Raw genomic sequence first — 21,906 nt, 5'->3', positions numbered from 1 at the left:
AGTGTCCATCTGTATCAGAACGGGTCTGATCATTCTGAAGAACAGGATGAGTTCTACAGAAGCCGATCAAGGATGAATGAAGATCTGCTGAAAACTGGAGACCTTAGTCTGAATCTGAAACTCCCCACAGATGAAGACCGTGATGTCTTCACCTGCAGCGTCTACAGCTCGCAGGGAAAGGTCCTGCTGAAGAAGCAAGTGAAGCTCGTAGTCAAAGGTCCGACACTTAAATCTCATGTTTAGGTAGTTTCCAAGTCAGTGATGAGTTGTCATCAATACTGGTCAGAAACTGATTAGAAACGGAACGTGATGTGTGTGTGTCAGCCTGAGAGTAAATGTGTGTGATCAAAAGCAGCAATCAGCTGCTGTTTGTCACTGAACCTGAAACACTGCAGGTGGAGCCATAACATATCATAGAATAATATAATATAATATAATACAATACAATACAATACAATACAATACAATATAATATAATATAATATAATACAATATAATACAATATAATACAATACAATACAATACAATACAATATAATATAATATAATATAATATAATATAATACAATACAATACAATACAATACAATACAATACAATACAATACAATACAATACAATATAATACAATATAATACAATACAATACAATACAATACAATATAATATAATATAATATAATATAATATAATACAATATAATATAAATATAATATAATATAATATAAAGTTCTGTGAGAGGGAGAGTCCTGTCTGAGACCAACATTCAGACCGATACGCGCCTCCAGTCAGCTTCCTTAACAACAGCAGGCTGGAACATGGACCAGTTCTGCTGGAGGTTGGGGTTAACCCCTCCCCTCAGGCAGGTTAACCCCTCTGGAACCAAGCGTATGTATCGACACCCTGAAGGTGTGTTTATGTTGTAGACCAGAGGCGGAAAAGGAGCTTTCTGTCTATCTTCTGCATGCTTGACATGCAGGATTTGGTCCATTTGGAGAGAACTTGCAGATGTGGTCTGCAGCGCAGTAGAGTTGCACCACTGGAAATGTGTTTTCTGTGGCCTGAACTCGGCCCTGCTGCCCTCTGCTGGACCTGTTGGCCATCAGCCATCAGATTGTGGAGGATGCCTGGAAGCAGCGGTGAAACAAGCCCAGGGAAGGAGAATAATAATAAATACCTTTTTGTCTTAGGTTTTTGTTTGATCTTATGTCACAAAGGAGGACTTGTGAGGAAGAATGGAAAATCAGATGATGGTGTTTGCTTCTCCCAGTTGCACAGGTGGAGGTGGAGTCTGTCCTGCTGCCCTGCACAACGACTGTTCCCCTGCCTGAGGAGGCGTGGAGGGATAATTCCTGGACTATCCATGTGTATCAGAACGGATCTGACCATCCTGAAGAGCAGGATGGGTTCTACAGAAACAGAGATCAATAAAAACCTTCTGAGATCTGGAGACCTCAGTCTGACTCTAAAGCACCCCACCGATGGAGACCAAAAGATCTACACTTGCAGCGTCTGCAGCAGCAGAGGACACATTTTGATGAAGAAACAAGTGAAGCTGGAAGTCAGAGGTCAGTTTTATTTAACAGCTGATCAGATGTGATCACTGCTGTTGTTTGGGGTTGGATCTGCTGTTTGACAGTGAAACACAGAGCAGGGGTCGCTGTAGATCAGGAGGAAGAGCAGTTGGCTTGTAACTGGGAAGTTGGGAGTTCAATTCCATAGTCAGGCTGCCCCTGACTGTGTGCTGAAGTGTCCTTGGGCAAGGCACCTAATCCCAAGTTGCCCCACAATGTGCCTGTCGTGGTATGATCATGTATGTAAGTCACTTTGGATAAAAGCATCTGCTCTATAGAATATTTATTTAGAAAGCAAACCTTTCCACCTGTGCAGAACATGCTGTGTCAGAACGTTCATCTGAGAGAAGATCTGTTCTAAAATCACCAGCACTTTCACACTGTGGAGGCAACAACGTTCCCATCACGTCTTATGTTTCTGCAAACAGGAGAAACAGCGACTGGTGCAGTCTGGTCACACCGGATCATCTGTAGCTCAGTCTGGATGTGACTGATCAGTGAATTCCAATACTCTGATCAATAAACGACAGGTGATGCTTTCACAGCGTGACTGAGCTGATCAGCTGTATTGGTCTGACAGGTGTGAGGAAGGTGTGACAGAGTTGTTCGGATGCTGAACATGATGTGATGCTGTGAGACAGAAAGGCAGCAGCTGCAGACTCTACAAGTCACAACAGTGTATTTCTGCTCTCACCTGCTTCCATCCTGCAGCTCTGGAGTCAGTCAGTAACGTGATGAAGAGCTGACGGTGTCTTCTTCTTCTCAGTCTGTCAGGTGGAGGTGGAGCAGGGGGCGGAGTCTGTCCTGCTGCCCTTCAGAACAACACCTGACCTGCCTGAAGATGCTGAGGTGCAATGGTGGCGAATGAAACCTGAGCCACAAATGATGGTCCATGTGCATCAGAACGGTTCTGACCAGCACGGCGAGCAGAACCAGTTCTACAGACACAGAACCGGGATGAATGAAGACCTGCTGCAAACTGGAGACCTCAGTCTGACTCTGAAACTCCCGACAGACGGAGACGCTGGGCGGTTCAGATGTGATGTTTGTATCAAGACGACCAGGAGAATGAAAACCGTCGAAGTCAAAGGTTTGTTTGTTTGTTTGTTTGTTGTTTGTTTGTTAGATTGTCTGCCTGCCTGCCCTCTGTCTCCTCTGCAGAGAAAGTTTCACTTGAGGCCCAAACTGAGGAAAGAGCTGCCCTGTCGATCTGACTGATCAATCGGTCTGATTATTGATCCGATGGGAAACCACCTTTGCTTCTGTCGCTTCCAGCCTGCAGACCTGGTATTGACCGGTGATGTCTCTGACTCGGTCGCCATGGAGATGCATCCCGCCACACATCCCATGTACTTATTACATGTATACGTTTTAATTCCATGTTTTTGTTCTTTGCTGCTTCTTGTTTTGCTTTTGTTTTTACCAAGTTGGTTTATTTGTTCAGTAGATCGTTGATTGGCCGTCCTGCTGTGGCCGACGACAGTCGGGTGAACTTTTCCTCCCCATGAGTCTGTTTCTGCAGCGCAGGCGGAGTTAAGTCACGCCAACAGACACATGGCTTCATGGGAAAGTTTCTCCTGAATCATCTGGAGGCGTTTTGTTGTTTCCTGGCCGCGTCGCGGAGCTTTGACCTCTCTGTGGGGAAGACGAGTCCAGAAACCAATCAGCTGCATCCGACTCCACAACCTGCGTCATACTCAGCAGGTAGCGGTGAAGCGGTGGAAGATCTGGTCCTCAGGGAGGGAAAGAGGAAGACAAACAGAGGTGTGACCTTTAACCCTCATGTCAATGAGATGGATTTAATCTGATTAAGTTATTAATCCCCTCCCTGAGCCGCCACCTTATCATGGGGGAGGGGTCTGCGTGTCCCGGTCTGATCCCTCCCACATGGTGGATAAAAACTTTAGGAAAAGGTTTCTTCTGCCTGGAGGTGGGTCACCGTGGTCCCCCCCGGAGGCAGGCCTGGGGTTGAGGGGGACCATGGGGCCTTTGGCCATGAGGTTGAGCTGAAGCCCAGTCTGGACCTTCCAGACTGTCCATGTGTTCAACAATGTGACGTCGTCAACGACCTCCAACATGTCAGTAAATTCCTCCGTCAGCTGGACGTCGCTGCAGAACCACCGGGTTCTCTCACGCACAGAAACCTGCAGAGGAAACATGGAGACATCGGCGTCGTTGCATGAGTCTCCAGAGGAGCTGAGGAGGGATGCGTCTGGGAAAAACTAAATCACATTTAAATGGCGGTTGTGGATACAGCTCTGTCTTCACTTAATCAGATTTCAGGACCTTGAAGAGGGAGGTTTGGAGCGCTACAACAACACGTCGACCCGGAGTGCTGCTCTGACCCCCCACAGCCAGCCTGACACTCACGACCGTGGACTTTGTGTGGAAATGCAGAACTTTGCCAACAAAGAACACGACAGGCATGGAAGTCTTCCTCCTGCATGAAGAGAATCTGACAGATTCATCCAGACAGTCTTCCTGCCACAGCGGTGGAAAGACCGATGCTGTTTTAGTTCCACAAAGGGTGTGTTTGAAAACTGACGGCATGCACAAAGACAGAGCGTGTGCACGTCAAACATCAGGCGCAGGGATGTGAACAAGCACCCACTAGAGGAAACACACACCGTGTGGTGATGTTTCCATACTGAGCGGGAATCACGCTGATGAGAGCCGATCAGACCGCCGTCCTCATGGCAGAGACCAGTTCACCCTCAGCTGGGCGGCCAGCTGGAGTTTGAGGCTCCGGCTGGTGTGTCTTCTCCTCTGATTGGTCAGTTTAGGTCACAGTTATGCCTGTAACGCTTCCTCCATCCATCCATCCATCCATCCATCTTCTGCTGCTTATCTGGGGACGGGTCACGGGGGCAGCAGCCTCAGTAGGGAGCAAGTGTAACGCTTCCTATCCAGCCTAAACGTTACCCCTGATAATCATGAGGGGGCGGTTACTCCAGTGCACCTTCTTAAAACAACAGCCACTATCACCACCTGAAAGTTATGCAAAGCACTTTCATTCTGTGTTCCTATGTGGTATAAAACAGCTTTTAATTAAACTGGATTTGTTTGATATTCTAATCTGGCGATACGTCCATTTTAATACACCTATCATCCTGGAGAATTTATTTGCTTCCATTAAAAATATATTTTGCTATTGATTCTTTTTATATGAATAATAGTTAAAATGAGTTGGATATGTCACATGTTCCTTCACCAACCACTGATCAATAGGTTAACTGATACTTGTTTGGATTTGGGATAAATAAGTTATAGGGAACTTTATAACTGATGTCCTGCTGTTCAGCTTTTTCACCAGCAGAGGGAGACAAACCACCATCACTGTAGAGTTCACTTCCTCCCGTCACCCATCATCCATCCATAATCCATCCATTATCCATCCATAATCCATCATCCATCCATCCATTATCCATCCATCATCCATCCATTATCCATTATCCATCCATCATCCATCCATTATCCATCCATCCATAATCCATCATCCATCCATTATCCATCCATCATCCATCCGTCATCCATCATCCATCCATTATCCATCCATAATCCATTATCCATCCATCATCCATCCATTATCCATCCATCATCCATCCATAATCCATCATCCATCCATTATCCATCCATCATCCATCCATCATCCATCCATCCATTATCCATCCATCATCCATCCATTATCCATCATCCATCCATAATCCATCCATTATCCATCCATCATCCATCTATCCATTATCCATCCATCATCTATCCATCCATTCATCCATTATCCATCCATCATCCATCTATTATCCATCCATCCATTATCCATCAATCATTCATCCATCCATCATCCATCCATTATCCATCCATCATCCATACATTATCCATCCACCATCCATCCATCCATCATCCATCCATCATCCATCTATCCATTATCCATCCATCATCCATTATCCATCCATTCATCCATTATCCATCCATCATCCATCTATTATCCATCCATCCATTATCCATCAATCATTCATCCATCCATCATCCATCCATTATCCATCCATCATCCATCCACCATCCATCCATCCATCATCCATCTATCCATTATCCATCCATCATCTATCCATCCATTATCCATCTATCCATCCATTATCCATCTATTATCCATCCATCCATTATCCATCAATCATTCATCCATCCATCCATCATACATTATCCATTCATCCATCCATCATCGATCTATTATCCATCCATCCATCCATCCATTCATCCATCTATTATCCATCCATCCATCATTCATCCATCCATCCATCTTAACTGCTTCTTCCAATTCAGGGTACTGGGGAAACTGGAGCCTATCCCAGCAATCACTGGGTGAGAGGCAGGTCCACCTGGACAGGTAACCAGTTCATCACATGGCCACACAGAGACACATTCACCCCTAGGGACTATTCAGAGTAACCAGTCAACCTGACATGTAGGTGTTTGGTTGGTGGGAGGAAGCTGCAACCCGGAGAGAACCGTCATGGATCAGTTCTGATCAATCTGAACTTTTTACAACGTTTGACCAGAGAAACCAGAACAGTTTCCAGAGGAGTCATTTTCACTTATTTACTGGAAATAATATTTACAGTTTATGGAATAAAAATGATCAGCAGTAGCAAAAAAAAAGGTTTTCAGCCTTTTAATACTCAAACATGTGGAGGTGGACGTGAGACGGAACCATTGCTGGCAGACACGAGACATGGAGGACAGTTTAGAGCGACGGGACCAAAGTCTCCAGGAAGTCAGACGGTTCCTGAAGCTCGACAGCGGCGGTGGTGGCGGCGCGGTTCGGCTGCTCTACAGAGGGAGGTGGAGCGAGTAGTGGGAACACGCCCAGCGCCGTACTGGTTTGCCCACCCTGCCGATGACGGGCAGCTTGTGGGCGTAGGTGCGGGGCGGGATGGTGGAAAGGGGCGGGGTCGGGGCAAAGTTGGTCTGAAAGGGGCGGCGGCCTTGGCAGCGGCGCCCCATCTGCTGTCCCCCGATGAGGAAGGAGAAGGTCGGGGGTCCGGTCTGAGGGCAGGTGAAGCGAGCCTTCGGGAAGACGTCCCGGGACAGACCTGCGGAACGCGGGCCGGACCGGGACGAGGAGGATCTGGAGCGCTGCATGGAGGAGGAGCGAGCCACAGACCTGCTGAAGACAAACATGCAGGACTGAAGGAACCCCCCTGACAGGTTTTAGACACGTTCCAGGTCCAGACTTACCTGCCGGGTCCGGTGGCCGCCAGGCTGGGCGGGGGCGGGTCGGTACGGGGACTCCCGTCCTGTCGGGGACTGATGTTCAGGTTGGCCGTCAGCTGCGGCATCTTCCGGTTGGCGTCTGGGTTGGACACGGGTCCAACGGGCTCCTTCCTGGAGTCCCGAAGCTGGGACAGGATGCAGGGGGGGTAGCTGCCGGATCCTGGTCCAGTACTGAACCGGACTGCCAGGCTGTCCCCAAAAAAGGAGTAGAGCTCACAGTACATAGCAGGGAGGGGGACGGGGGACCACTCCTCCCACAGACAGCCCGCCCCTCCTGCCTGGAGGTGGCTGGCGATGCCTAGAGCGGCCTCTGATAGTGGTTCTGGAGGGGGGCTGAGGCCCGGTGAGCTCACCCTATAACCAGCAGAACCTGCTGCAGAACCTGCCAGAGACCCAGAAGCCCCGTCTGCCGGTTGAGACAGAGACAGGGCCTTCATCTTCAGGAGACGCTCCACCGCCACCTGCAGGACAAACAGGAAGTGATGCGAGCAACCATCAACATGTGACGTCAGATGTTTGTGTCTCCTCCGCAGGGATCTGTCTTCTCATCAGGTCTTATTTCCTCCCAGCAGAAGATAAACAACATGAAACTGAGACGTTTTAGCATTCTGGAAGCTTCCTGAGGCCATGCACTGGTTTCCAGTACAGAATAATTTCTGCTGGTAATGCAGGACATCACCAGTATACAGCCGTGTCCTTAGCATACAGAGATTCCTTCTGATTCTCTGAATCTTCTGATTGTTTTATAGACTGTAGATGACCTTCACGGTCTGAGGACCGACCTGTTCCCAGTTAAACCAGTCACGTCACCGACCTGTTCCCAGTTAAACCAATCACGTTACCGACCTGTTCCCAGTTAAACCAGTCACGTTACCGACCTGTTCCCAGTGAAACCAGTCACGTTACCGACCTGTTCCCAGTGAAACCAGTCACGTTACCGACCTGTTCCCAGTTACACCAGTCACGTTACCGACCTGTTCCCAGTTAAACCAGTCACGTTACCGACCTGTTCCCAGTTAAACCAGTCACGTTACCGACCTGTTCCCAGTTACATCAGTCACGTTACCGACCTGTTCCCAGTTAAACCAGTCACGTTACCGACCTGTTCCCAGTTACACCAGTCACGTTACCGACCTGTTCCCAGTTACACCAGTCACGTTACCGACCTGTTCCCAGTTAAACCAGTCACGTTACCGACCTGTTCCCAGTTACACCAGTCACGTTACCGACCTGTTCCCAGTGAAACCAGTCACGTTACCGACCTGTTCCCAGTGAAACCAGTCACGTTACCGACCTGTTCCCAGTTACACCAGTCACGTTACCGACCTGTTCCCAGTGAAACCAGTCACGTTACCGACCTGTTCCCAGTTAAACCAGTCACGTTACCGACCTGTTCCCAGTTAAACCAGTCACGTTACCGACCTGTTCCCAGTTAAACCAGTCACGTTACCGACCTGTTCCCAGTTACATCAGTCACGTTACCGACCTGTTCCCAGTTAAACCAGTCACGTTACCGACCTGTTCCCAGTTACACCAGTCACGTTACCGACCTGTTCCCAGTTACACCAGTCACGTTACCGACCTGTTCCCAGTGAAACCAGTCACGTTACCGACCTGTTCCCAGTTACACCAGTCACGTTACCGACCTGTTCCCAGTGAAACCAGTCACGTTACCGACCTGTTCCCAGTTACACCAGTCACGTTACCGACCTGTTCCCAGTTAAACCAGTCACGTTACCGACCTGTTCCCAGTTAAACCAGTCACGTTACCGACCTGTTCCCAGTTACATCAGTCACGTTACCGACCTGTTCCCAGTTAAACCAGTCACGTTACCGACCTGTTCCCAGTTACACCAGTCACGTTACCGACCTGTTCCCAGTTACACCAGTCACGTTACCGACCTGTTCCCAGTGAAACCAGTCACGTTACCGACCTGTTCCCAGTGAAACCAGTCACGTTACCGACCTGTTCCCAGTTAAACCAGTCACGTTACCGACCTGTTCCCAGTTAAACCAGTCACGTTACCGACCTGTTCCCAGTTAAACCAGTCACGTTACCGACCTGTTCCCAGTTAAACCAGTCACGTTACCGACCTGTTCCCAGTTAAACCAGTCACGTTACCGACCTGTTCCCAGTTAAACCAGTCACGTTACCGACCTGTTCCCAGTTACACCAGTCACGTTACCGACCTGTTCCCAGTTAAACCAGTCACGTTACCGACCTGTTCCCAGTTAAACCAGTCACATTACCGACCTGTTCCCAGTTAAACCAGTCACGTTACCGACCTGTTCCCAGTTACACCAGTCACGTTACCGACCTGTTCCCAGTGAAATCAGTCACGTTACCGACCTGTTCCCAGTTACACCAGTCACGTTACCGACCTGTTCCCAGTTACACCAGTCACGTTACCGACCTGTTCCCAGTTAAACCAGTCACGTTACAGACATGTTCCCAGTGAAATCAGTCACGTTACAGACATGTTCCCAGTGAAATCAGTCACGTTACCGACCTGTTCCCAGTGAAATCAGTCATGTTACCGACCTGTTCCCAGTTAAACCAGTCATGTTACCGACCTGTTCCCAGTTAAACCAGTCACGTTACCGACCTGTTCCCAGTTAAACCAGTCATGTTACCGACCTGTTCCCAGTGAAACCAGTCACGTTACCGACCTGTTCCCAGTTAAACCAGTCATGTTACCGACCTGTTCCCAGTGAAACCAGTCACGTTACCGACCTGTTCCCAGTTAAACCAGTCATGTTACCGACCTGTTCCCAGTTAAACCAGTAAAGGCCCTTCCTGTTCCAGTGTTTCTGCTGGGAGGAAAGGGTCTGGAGGAACTGACCAGTATGGCTCCGTAGACTTTGTGTCCGTCTGCTTTGACCTGAGCGTTGGACACGGAGTAGTCGTCCAGTACCGCCTGCAGGTTGGCCCAGTAGGCGGGAAGGTGGGGGAACAGGACCCGCTCCACCGCCTACACACACACACACACACACACACACACACACACACACACACAAGACCAGAAGCAGAAGTTTCTGTGAAACCCTCAGCCGAATGGTTTCACAGAAACTTGGAAACATGAGAAACCAGTAAGCAGACCTTCCATCCCAGCGCATGAAGCCCCACCACAGCTCCATAGTGGGAGCAGAGTGGTCTGACTGGGTCGGACAGAACCTTCTGGAGAGAGAGCAGGATCTGGTGGTAGAGTCCGCTGACCAGATCCCCGTGAGTCCTGGAAAGAGAAGCAGCTTTAGGACCCGCTTCTGGACGTGAGCTCCTGCTGGAGGTGGAAGCAGAACCAGGAGAGCTACAGACCAGAAGATGTGGCTGAGCAGCAGCGCGCCGTAGTCCCTCAGGGTCCAGTGGTCGTTCAGCGGGTTGATGGAGGCGGCCAGCGGCTCCAGGATGCAGTACATGACGCTGGACACCAGGCTGCGCACGTACGAGCCCAGGTACAGGTAGGGGTTCTGGACCAGGCTCTTCACCATGTGCAGGAGCCTGTTGAGCTGCTCCAGGTCGTGGCTCACGGACTTCACCTGGAACAGAGCATCCGCGGCGTGAAAATGCCGCCGTGTCGGCAGCAGAACCCTGAATCGAGGCGCTTTAGGAAAAACCCGACCGCCATCACTAACATCTGGCAGCGAATCGGGTTGATCCACCAGCTGAGAAGAGGAACCGGACCTTCTCACACACAGGAACACGGATGTAACTCAACTTTCACGCTGGTTTAGAACACGCGGGGAACGTCCGACCTCCGACCTTAACCCTTCATTTCTTACTCTCGTCCATTGGTTAGAGATGTTTCCCAGGAGCGTGCTGAAGATCCCGCCACACCAACCAAACCCAGTTTACTCAGAATAACACGGCGTAGTCGCCTCTGGACAGCAGAACACCGTCTAACCGTTCCACCCGTTCTACAACATGTCTATCAACTCAACGGCCAGCTGTCCCTCCCCCTTAACCCCCCCTCGTGCATGAATCGTGCGCTCTCGAGGCTTGGAGTTCTGGTGAAGGAAACGAAGCGAGAGCCAGAACTCGGCTAGCTACATTAGCTAGCATGCTACATAAAAAAACGGTGAACACCAGGTAACAAGCCTTGTTTCTGTGTTCTGGGGGCGTGGTTTGGGGGTGTGGTTTGGGGGCGGTCTAAACAGGGGTGCCCAAGTCCGGTCCAGGAGATCTACCATCCTGCTGTTTTTAGGTGCAACCCTTCTCCAACACACCTGAATCTAATAAGTGTCTTGTTAGCAGGCCTCTGCAGGATGACATGGAGAAGAGGAGTTCAGCTGTTTGACTCAGCTGTGCTGGACAGGGGTTGCATCTAAAGGTTGCAGGATGGTAGATCTCCAGGACTGGACTTGGGCACCCCTGGTCGAAAAGAAAAGGGTTTGGACTTTTGGATTGTGTATTTTGTATAAGTGTATTTCTGGATCTTCTATTCTGACTTTACTACGTCTAAAGTACTTAAGTGTATTTTTTAAAGCAGGTGAAACTCAGCAGAGAACCAGTCTGGTTCTGGAGATCCGCTACCCTGCAGCTCTTCTCCAACAGGCCTCTGCAGAGCGGACAGGTGTGTGCATGAGGAAATTCAGGTGATCCAGGTGTGTTGGAGTAGGAACAGTAGATTTCCAGAACCGGACTGGAGCACCTCTGATGTAGATGATGTGAAAGAGAACAAAATGGAAAGTGGTTTAATATGAATAAATCTTGATAAAAACATATTTCGTGCCATTTAGCTACAAATATTTATTAAATATAAAAGGTCTTATTATTATGGACAGGTTAATGAAGTTTCTGGACGTTATTACTGATGAAAATAAATCTTTAAATTAAAATGTAAAGAACAGAAAGATCTGCAGGTCATGAAACTCGGGAAGGTTTGTCATCAATACCCGATCAGAAACAAGACTAAACTGATCAGTGAGACGTTTATAAAACAAGGAATAAGTGTTGGAAGAATGAGGAAGAGGATGTCAGGGCCAGCCAATCAGAGGCTGATGTGACACCTGAAGTAGGCGGAGCCACTACATCCCACCAGGCTTATTGGTGTTCAATACTTCCTGTTCAGTTTCCATTTAATTCTTCTGATCGAATATTTAGCTTTATTCTAAATTATTCAACACGAAGCTGAATTCAATCCCTTTGAAGGAAAACGGAAAGAAAAGACGGAAAGTAAATCAGTTTCTGTCCCCGGTAACAAGTTACTGTCATAAAGCTGAAAGATGCTAACGCGGTTAGCAGAAGTAACTAACTTTCTGTCCCCGGTAACTAGTTACTGTCATAAAGCTGAAAGATGCTAACTCGGTTAGCAGAAGTAACTAACTTTCTGTCCCTGATAACTTGTTGCTGTCACAAAGCTGAAAGATGCTAACTCGGTTAGCAGAAGTAACTAACTTTCTGTCCCTGATAACTTCTTGTTGTCACAAAGCTGAAAGACGCTAACTCGGTTAGCAGAAGTAACTAACTTTCTGTCCCCGGTAACTAGTTACTGTATAAAGCTGGAAGACGCTAACTCGGTTAGCAGACGTAACTAACTTTCTGTCCCCGGTAACTAGTTACTGTATAAAGCTGGAAGACGCTAACTCGGTTAGCAGAAGTAACTAACTTTCTGTCCCCGGTAACTAGTTACTGTATAAAGCTGGAAGACGCTAACTCGGTTAGCAGACGTAACTAACTTTCTGTCCCCGGTAACTAGTTACTGTATAAAGCTGGAAGACGCTAATTCGGTTAGCAGAAGTAACTAACTTTCTGTCCCCGGTAACAAGTTACTGTATAAAGCTGGAAGACGCTAACTCGGTTAGCAGAAGTAACTAACTTTCTGTCCCCGATAACTAGTTACTGTATAAAGCTGGAAGACGCTAACTCGGTTAGCAGAAGTAACTAACTTTCTGTCCCCGGTAACTAGTTACTGTATAAAGCTGGAAGACGCTAACTCGGTTAGCAGAAGTAACTAACTTTCTGTCCCCGGTAACAAGTTACTGTATAAAGCTGGAAGACGCTAACTCGGTTAGCAGAAGTAACTAACTTTCTGTCCCCGGTAACTAGTTACTGTATAAAGCTGGAAGACGCTAACCCGGTTAGCAGACGTAACTAACTTTCTGTCCCCGGTAACAAGTTACTGTATAAAGCTGGAAGACGCTAACTCGGTTAGCAGAAGTAACTAACTTTCTGTCCCCGGTAACAAGTTACTGTATAAAGCTGGAAGACGCTAACTCGGTTAGCAGAAGTAACTAACTTTCTGTCCCCGGTAACAAGTTACTGTATAAAGCTGGAAGACGCTAACTCGGTTAGCAGAAGTAACTAACTTTCTGTCCCCGGTAACAAGTTACTGTATAAAGCTGGAAGACGCTAACTCGGTTAGCAGAAGTAACTAACTTTCTGTCCCCGGTAACAAGTTACTGTATAAAGCTGGAAGACGCTAACTCGGTTAGCAGAAGTAACTAACTTTCTGTCCCCGGTAACTAGTTACTGTATAAAGCTGGAAGACGCTAACTCGGTTAGCAGAAGTAACTAACTTTCTGTCCCCGGTAACTAGTTACTGTATAAAGCTGGAAGACGCTAATTCGGTTAGCAGAAGTAACTAACTTTCTGTCCCCGGTAACTAGTTACTGTATAAAGCTGGAAGACGCTAACTCGGTTAGCAGAAGTAACTAACTTTCTGTCCCCGGTAACTAGTTACTGTATAAAGCTGGAAGACGCTAATTCGGTTAGCAGAAGTAACTAACTTTCTGTCCCCGGTAACAAGTTACTGTATAAAGCTGGAAGACGCTAACTCGGTTAGCAGAAGTAACTAACTTTCTGTCCCCGGTAACTAGTTACTGTATAAAGCTGGAAGACGCTAACTCGGTTAGCAGAAGTAACTAACTTTCTGTCCCCGGTAACTAGTTACTGTATAAAGCTGGAAGACGCTAACTCGGTTAGCAGAAGTAACTAACTTTCTGTCCCCGGTAACTAGTTACTGTATAAAGCTGGAAGACGCTAATTCGGTTAGCAGAAGTAACTAACTTTCTGTCCCCGGTAACTAGTTACTATCATTGAGCTGAAAGATGCTTACGCAGTTAGCATCTTATAGACCATATGGACCATAACTTGACACGGTCCATGTCAAGTTATGGTCCAGGTCCAGTTCTGATCCAGATCCAGTTCTGGTCCAGGTCTAGATCTGGTCCAGGTCCAGAGTTGGTCCAGGTCTAGATCTGGTCCAGATTCAGTTGTGGTCCAGGTGTAGATCTGATCCAGATCTGGTCCAGATCTAGTTATGGTCCAGGAGCAGCCCACACAGAACCAGGAATCGAACCATCAGGCATCCGTCGGAGACTTACTCCGCTGATGACGTAGACAAAGTACGGCAGCAGGGCAGCAATCTTGGAGTTGGACTGGAGGTCCAGCAGAGCCACCTGAAACACACGGACCGGGTCAGAAAGGAGCTTCCGGGTCCCTCAGAGGTCATCCAGCAGCAGCTCACCTTCATGAGGTGGGGGTCCTCCCCCAGGATGGCCCGTGTGATCTGCTGGTAGTACTTCAGCAGGTCGTCGGACAGAGACTGGACCGCCGTGGGGACTGGGACGGGTGGACAGTCGGGTCAGAACCAGTTGATAAAACCAGTTGCTGTAACAGAGAGGTGGAGTCTCACCTGTTCCTTGCGGCTCCACGCTGCCTTTCCCATCCAGGTACGCCACGTTTACTGGCGGGAGATCAGGTCAACACGTCAGCGCCTGCATACGGCGACGCAGCGGCGATGTGCGACACCTACCTCTGACCATGGTCTCCGCGCAGCCTTTCGGGATGTTGGTGGCCAGAGCCAGCTCGATCAGGTTGATGTCCCGGTCCTCCACGAAGAAAAGCTCTCCTTCCTTCGCCGAGCGGAAGGGAAGCGCGTCCTGGGCGCCATAACCGCAGACGACCTGGACACCGCAGCGGGACGGTTAGCATGTTTTCCTTGTGTTTGTCAGAGACCTGAAACCTGCGAATCACCTCCACGTTGCTCCAACGCAGTGCCTTGTTGAAGTCCTCCACCGTCAGCTTCCGCCTTTTAGCGTGGCGCATGAACTGCGAGCTGCTCTGCAGGGACAGGAAGCAGAAAGACGGCGTGAGAGTCAGGTCAGACCAGCATCTTTTAAAGTCCCGGACACATTTCTGTTCCGGACACAAATACTTTCACACAGGTCAGACAAACTCTATGAAACATGGAAGATGACCCAACCGCAGGCCGCTTTATCTGCCAATCAGCTGACAGATCACCAGCCAATCAGCTGACAGATCACCAGCCAATCAGCTGACAGATCACCAGCCAATCACAGGGCAGCACGTAGACACGCTAAAGGTCAAACTGAGCATCAGGATGAGGAAGAGGAGAAAGAGGATGCTGTTGGTCAGAGTCGAGCAGAAACTGGTCTGATCCACATGAAGCTTCAGTCTCGCTCAGATCAGCTTGGATCTTCCAGAACTTCAGAATGAGCTTCATCATCATCCTCACCAGCAATGTGAAAACCAGACATCTTGGTATGATTTGGAGCTAAATGTGAACATTTACAGCAGAACCCAGAATTCTTTCACCTGCTGAAGAGCAGATCCAGACCCAGAGTGGCTCAACATGGTCTGGAGAAACCCGTTTCTGGAGTTTTCACTGCTGCAGGTTTTACAGGTTTCTCTGTAGAAATGGTCGCAACAGCTGCGACTGGTCTGCAGCTCATGTCCTCGTGAAGACCAGAGGAAGTTCTCACATCTCTGACTGGTTCTGGTCCAGAATATAGATCTGATCTGCAGATGTGCCCCCGAGACATCTGAGGACATCTGGGTCCAGTTTTTAGGTCTGTAGGTGAGACTAAACATTTAGTTTCCCTCTGATTCCTGGAACAACGTAGCAGAGAAATCCACACCTTGGTTCTGGTGGCAGTTAGGATCAAACTTTTCTTTCTGGGTGTATTTCTTACATTTAAAGTGTTATTTCTGCATCATATCACCGACTGTATGAGTCGGGCTTCTTCTGCATTTTGCTCCTAATGTTTGTGTCGTCTGTTAATGAAATGTGAAGTAACTCTGCACCGCCTTGCTGGGATGTTCACACACAACCTCAGAACTGACAGAGAAAATATCCAGACATCAGGAGTAAAGTCTGGAGGGAAATATCTGAGCAATGATTCCAACTGCTTGTTGGATCTGTGACCAGACTGAAGGCAGTTCTGGGGGTCCGACCCGGTTCTAGCCCAGTGGACCTGATGAATGATAACTAGATGCTGAGACTAAGCCGTGTAGGGGGTCTGACTCGTTCCCAGGGAGACAAACATCCAGCTCTGACCTGAGCTGCTTCTCTCAGACGGTAACAAACATCTTCAGCAAGCAGAGCAGCGACATCATCACCGAGCTCCACGCCGCTGCTCTCGGCCATCAGCTTGACGGAGTCCCGGGAAACCTCAGCGAAGCGGCGCTCCTCCCGGTCCGCCATGCTGCCGTTAACAGCTCAGGAACTGCAAGACAATACAACTTTATTTATAAGGCACTATAAAAACAACAATGTTGACCAAAGTGCCACATTGTGGGGGGGTTAAAAAAACGGAATAAATAACATGCATTAGGACGAAAAAAATTCAGACATCTAAAAGCAATAATATATATATATAGATATATATAGATATATATATATATATATATATATATATAAAAGCAATCAAATTAAAACAATCGAAATAAAATCATATCTAAAAAGTCAACTTAATGTGCAGAAAGCCAACTTAAACAAAACAGCAAGACAAAACACACCTGGTCAGGAACTACAAGACAAAACACACCTGGTCAGGACTTCAGTCCATCTAACAGAATCACAGAGAAGTCTTCTGGTGTCTATGGGCTCCGAGCCCCAACAACCAACATTTCACTGGTAAAACATGAGCCGGATGGATGAGAACATCCAGAGTTTGCAGACATGCTGTCCAGACTCCGTTACACATTATGGGCAAAAAGCCGAACACAGAATTTCAGGATTTTTCATCCGGAACCAAGTTTTTCTGTAAAGGGAGAATCTCAGTGTACAGCATGTAAATCAATCCGCCTTTAGACTGCACCTTGTGTTTAAAACCAAAGGAGTCTAGAATAGTAGCGTTAAAATGTGAAAAAGTCTGGCAAAGCGCTTAGTCATGAAAAACACCGGACCGATGTAGCTTTAGCTTAGCTAGCCAGTTCATGCTAGCAGCTCGCGGCAGAAAAACAAAGTGGTTCGACTCAAAGTTTACATTCTGGAGAGGACAGGCTTTACCTTTTAGCATAAAACCACTGAGGTCCGAGAACAGAACAAGTAGCCGTTTATGCTCTTCAGATGTTTACAATAAGCTAACAAACTGATTAGCTTTACATCAATTGGTTCATCATGAAAATATGTCCGACTAGAAACCAGGCGTTTAAATCAGACTATAAAAACTACAAAAAGTCTTCTTCGCTTCGGTGTTTCTTCTGGGAGTTTTCCAACTGGCCTGGAGATTGATCACCGCCATCTACTGGACTTAGTTTTGCTCCTTTAACTGATAAATTCAGTAAATGAGGAAATGTGTGCAATAAATCCAATTGATCTTCTCTACAAACTCCCGTAGCTTCACATTTAATCTAATATTTCTGAAAGTGTCTTGAGATGGTGGTGAATTGTTTTTCAATGAATAAAGTTTAATCAGACGGTTGCCTACTGGAAGCCATATTCCTGTTCATTTTATATAAATCTTAGTCTGAAGTTCCACCTGCTCCCTTGGCCAAATAAACAGACCTGTAAAGTCTAAGAGCCAAGAGTCCAAATAGAAGCCATTTAACAGACCCCAAATACTGGCAGTCATTTACACAGGGGGTTAGTTTAAAATCTTAGTTTATTCACAGTGTTGTAATTACAGTTCATTTATGCTGTAAACTGGATGCATATACAACAGTTAAAACAAACGTACACTCTGGAGTTTCTCCACTGATACATCAGTAAACAGTTCAAGAACCGCCTGACAAGTTAAAAAGAATATCTAAAAAAATTATAGAAAATAAAAAAGGTTAAAGTCAGAGTGCTCTGCTGTCCCAGATGCCCTGAGTTTTGCTGCTCTCCAGGTGCTGCAGATGGAGGGCTAGAGGCAGCAGAAGACCACTCAGCTGCTGGCTGGAGAAGGTAAAAGCATTGTGGGCTGTGTCCTCAGAGGATGGGGTGTCCATGGGGGACGTGGATGTGGACGAGGAGGTTGAGGCGTTCAGCCAGGTGGAGTGGGGTACACCTGGATCGATGGTCAGCTGTGAAGGCAGGTTCCTCCCTTGGTTCCGCTCGGAGGGCTTGGTCTTGTTGGGGAGGCCGTGCTGGAAGCGGCAACATGTCCCGTAAAGGCAGAAGCCAAAGGCGCTGAAAGTGCGACACAAAGCTCCACGAGGCTTCCACTCTTTGGATGGTGGGGGGGTCTGGGTGGCGAGCTGACGCTTCCCACAGCCAGAGTCCGGAGAGGCCGCGGCTTCTCCGCCGGCTTCGCCTTTCGCTTCGCCTTCCGTTTCGCCGCCGGCCACGTGCAGGAAGTTGCAGCGCGAGCCGAACGGACAAACCCCGAAGGAGCGGAAGGTCCGACAGGGGACGTTCCTGCGGCGGCGGACGGCCTGCCGCTGCTCCGCGGGGCTGTGCACGAACAGGCAGCGGTTGCCATAGTAACAGTATCCAGTCGCGTGGAAGCTGCGACACAGCTCAGTCTTGTACTTCGGATGGCGAAAAGGAACGCGAAGTTCGTGCAGGCCGTGAGCGAACTGGCAGCGTTCCGCGTACTTGCAGACACCGGTGGCCGAGTAGCTGGTGCAGAGCTCGGTCTTGTAGCGGGTGGAGCAGATCCAGGGGCCAAACGGAGAGGGAGGGGGGTCCACCAGGGGGAGCAGGGCCTTGGCCAGGGTGAGACCATCTGAATCCTCCTCACTGCACAGCAAGCTGCCCACCAGCTCCTCATCCTGACAGGCTGGCAGAAACAGGTCGTCTCTGCTCATCTGAGGGGGAAAAAGGTCAGAAAAGGTGACTTTGACTTGGGGTGACAGTTCTGCACCTGATGGACAGACAGGAAAACAGTTCCCAGAGTCAGGTCTGCTTTCACCAACAGAGCAACACAAAACTAATTTAAAACACAGCTGGGGAGGTCCTCTCCTATTTTACCTCAAACATGGCGGCAGCAGCACAGCTCTGTTTATGGATATTTCTGTGGTGGATCAGACTAAATAAACATTTAAATACAGATAAAAGTGTCTAAAAACAGACCCCGGGTTCTGCCAGATCACCAAGGACCGACTCCAGGTTCTCTTTTCAAGCCACAGACTAGTTCCTGTCCTCAGATCAAATGAGAATCAGGTGTGTTTGCAGCTCAGCGTCTTCAGCATTAATTACATCCATGCATGCACGTCGGAACGGACCAATCCGGTTTGTGCGTGTTTGCACCCCCCACCAGGTCCACCTGCCAGGTTTCCACCTGTTTTCAGCGCTAATGGAAGCCGGCAGGGGTCATGATTAAAACCGTCTTTAGCTCGTTTCAACATTTGTTCATGTGAGATTTACTGACCTTATGAATGGAATTCAATCAAGCTTTATTAGTACACCACCAGTTCACAACAAAGTTACAGCACTTTCACTGATCTGGTCCAGTTACAACCCAGTTAAAGCTGATGTGATCTACCAGTCCAGTTTACAGCAGCTGTGTTCATATAAACCATTTCATACAATAATGTCTGAGATTAAAACTGGATCAAATCTTCTACGTGGTTCCTCCATCCTGAGCTGCACGAGGACACAGTGGAAAGGAAAACCTCCATCAGGACCAGGAACTCCTAGATTCCATTTGTTTCCTTGAACAGGCATGTCAGTGCATCATGGAACGTCTCTCGGTGCATCATGGGACGTCTCCCAGCAGCCTCGGCCTGCAGCAGCAGGACGAAAGGGACGGATCAGGGTCACCCAGCCGGACCCGACTAGCAGACTTACCAGGATGGAAAGTCTGAAGAGGATCTGAGGATAGACAGGCGGTCTCCTACCTGATCTTGGTCTTTGGATGCGGGAAGGGTTTTTGGTTTGGTTCTGGATGTAGCAGGAAGCAGATGAAGAGAAGACCATCGTCATCAGAAGCGACGCTGCAGCATCAGATGGAGATGCAGACAGTTTATCAGGAACTGGTCCAACCTGGACGAACGTGGACCAGTTTTTCCTCGTCCCTCTGAGAGCTTCGTGTCGGAACGTCACGTCGGTGGGAGGAGAGGATCTTTTCTTCTGCTAAATTTTTTTATCACTTTCAAATCACTAAAACATTTTTATTTCTCTTTGTTCAGAAAGAAATTAAACTATCTGCACTGAGTGGAGGTTGTAGACGAACCGCAGGCGGCGCGGGGCCGCAGGCGGCGCGGGGCCGCAGGCGGCGCGGGGCCCGACCTTCACCTGCCACTTAGCTCTTCCTGTTTACAGTTTCATTGTTCAGACTGAAAACTCTAAAAAGCACCATCATCATCATCGTCAGACTACATCCTGGCTTGGTACCAGGACCAGCAGCGGACGGATTCCAGAGGAAATCCTGATCACATCCGTTCAGACCAGATGTGGAGCGGGCTAACCCCAGTCTGCCCTGGGTAGAGTCCTGCTGCTGAACTGGTCTTCCTCCAGTCCAGACTGGTCACCAACAGCAACATTACATCACAGCTTATCCACCTGAAGCCTGAAACCACAGCAGGAGGCGGGTGGATGTGGTGGGGGTCTGGGGGGCCATTCCTGGCCTGTCATGGTTTCACGCGCTGCGTGTATACACACACACACACACACACACACACACACACACACACACACACCTTTAAAAGAACCAGAAACTTCAACATAGTGAGGGTGGGGGGTCCTCTCCACACCTGCTGCTCCTCCCTCTCTCCTTACAGCCGACATTTTCTCCGTTTGTCGTGTTTAATTCCAGTTTGTAGTTTAAATTCTGCAAACGATCCTGAAGCTGGACAACTTGTGGACGAGAGACGGAGACGGAGTCGGCATCTGACCACGAAGAAAAAAGAAAACCTTTATTTTTCTTATCAAGATACATTTAAGGATACAGACAATAGAAAACAAAGTTTCAGTTTCGTCATGTTGGTCTCTGAGTTTTAGAAAAATCCGCCCCCGCCCCGTCCTGCTGGGAAGGACCACCTGATGGAGGAGATGGAGCGAATTACACTCTGTACATGTACAAAATATTCCAATCCGCCAATTTTCTACTTTATCTGCTACAAACTGGTCACATGTTTGCAGAAAACCAGTTATCCCCCAGTGCTGCGTTTCAACCTCACAACGTTTCAGGGAAGAGGGGGGGGGGGGGGGGGGGGGGGCATCAGGTGTGTCCTCCGAGCCTTCATTAGGAAGACGCCGTCGGCGTCCACGCAGACCAGCTCTGACAGCACAGTCTGGATTCTCGCTCAACAACATCGTACCAAAAAGTCGAATTCACTGCGCCGACACGGCCGCGGTCGCTTTTCTGAGGGAATGAAGCTTTAAAACGGGTCAGAAGCTCAACGTTCGGTTTGTCTCCTCGTAAAAACCCGACGCTGACCTGGACGTGGCGAGTCGGATAAAAAACGCTTCAAGCCGGACTAAAAACGGTAAAAATCAGGTGTTTTGCTGCTGTTGGGGGCAAAACGTGACTGAGCTTCACAACGTGCAACGGGTGGTACATCTACTGCACATTCTGCCTGCTGCAGCCGGGTGTGTGTGTGTGTGTGTGTGAGAACGGAGGGAATGAGGACTGAAACGAAGCGTCACTCCGCCTGTTTGAACCTGAACATGTCTCCGGGCCCTGATTGAGCAAACGCGGGACGACCGGCTGTAACTCCTGACACCTCCTCCGGTCTGAGATGGACCGGATCTGAGTCGGATCTGCTGCTCCGGGCCTACTGGCAGAAGGAAACCCGGGAAGAAAAAGAGGTGGTTACCGTGGTTACAGGAGGAAAATAATTGGCGCTTGAATGACACATTTAAAAACAAGGTGAAGATAAAGCATGGCTGTTTAAATAAAATAAAAACGTTCAGTCAGAGTGTGTGTGTGTGTGTGTTGGAAACATCAACATCTGGAAAG

At 48.4% G+C, this 21,906-nt stretch overlaps 2 protein-coding genes across 4 annotated transcripts; both read right to left on the bottom strand.

Annotated features, from left to right (window-relative positions):
* Positions 1-6,253: 6,253 nt before the first annotated feature.
* On the bottom strand, positions 6,254-17,190 carry taf6l (TAF6-like RNA polymerase II, p300/CBP-associated factor (PCAF)-associated factor). Of its 3 annotated transcripts, none has more exons than XM_079258000.1 (12): positions 17,088-17,190; positions 16,134-16,302; positions 14,810-14,896; positions 14,589-14,739; positions 14,469-14,519; positions 14,301-14,395; positions 14,158-14,232; positions 10,151-10,371; positions 9,935-10,067; positions 9,678-9,806; positions 6,799-7,295; positions 6,254-6,727 (listed from the first exon to the last, which is right to left on the bottom strand). In XM_079258000.1, exons 2-12 carry the CDS (start codon positions 16,278-16,280, stop codon positions 6,391-6,393), a joined length of 1,923 nt encoding a protein of 640 aa, XP_079114126.1. In that variant the 5' UTR covers positions 16,281-16,302; positions 17,088-17,190; the 3' UTR covers positions 6,254-6,390. The 3 variants fall into 3 exon arrangements, with proteins under 3 accessions (XP_079114126.1, XP_079114127.1, XP_079114128.1); XM_079258001.1 differs by having other exon boundaries at positions 6,254-6,724; XM_079258002.1 differs by having other exon boundaries at positions 14,816-14,896.
* Positions 17,191-17,860: 670 nt separating this feature from the next.
* Positions 17,861-20,204, bottom strand: cth1 (cysteine three histidine 1; the record flags this gene model as incomplete). Its single annotated transcript, XM_079257684.1, has 2 exons — positions 19,844-20,204; positions 17,861-19,729 (listed from the first exon to the last, which is right to left on the bottom strand). The coding sequence occupies exon 2, from the start codon at positions 18,809-18,811 to the stop codon at positions 17,861-17,863; it is 951 nt and encodes a 316-aa protein (XP_079113810.1). The 5' UTR covers positions 18,812-19,729; positions 19,844-20,204.
* Between the last annotated feature and the right edge of the window lie 1,702 nt (positions 20,205-21,906).

This window comes from Telmatherina bonti (genome assembly GCF_933228915.1).
Source record: "Telmatherina bonti genome assembly, chromosome: 18".
NCBI lineage: Eukaryota > Metazoa > Chordata > Actinopteri > Atheriniformes > Telmatherinidae > Telmatherina > Telmatherina bonti.
Note: the sequence above shows the minus strand (reverse complement) of the source record. Positions and strands in the feature narration are given on the sequence as shown.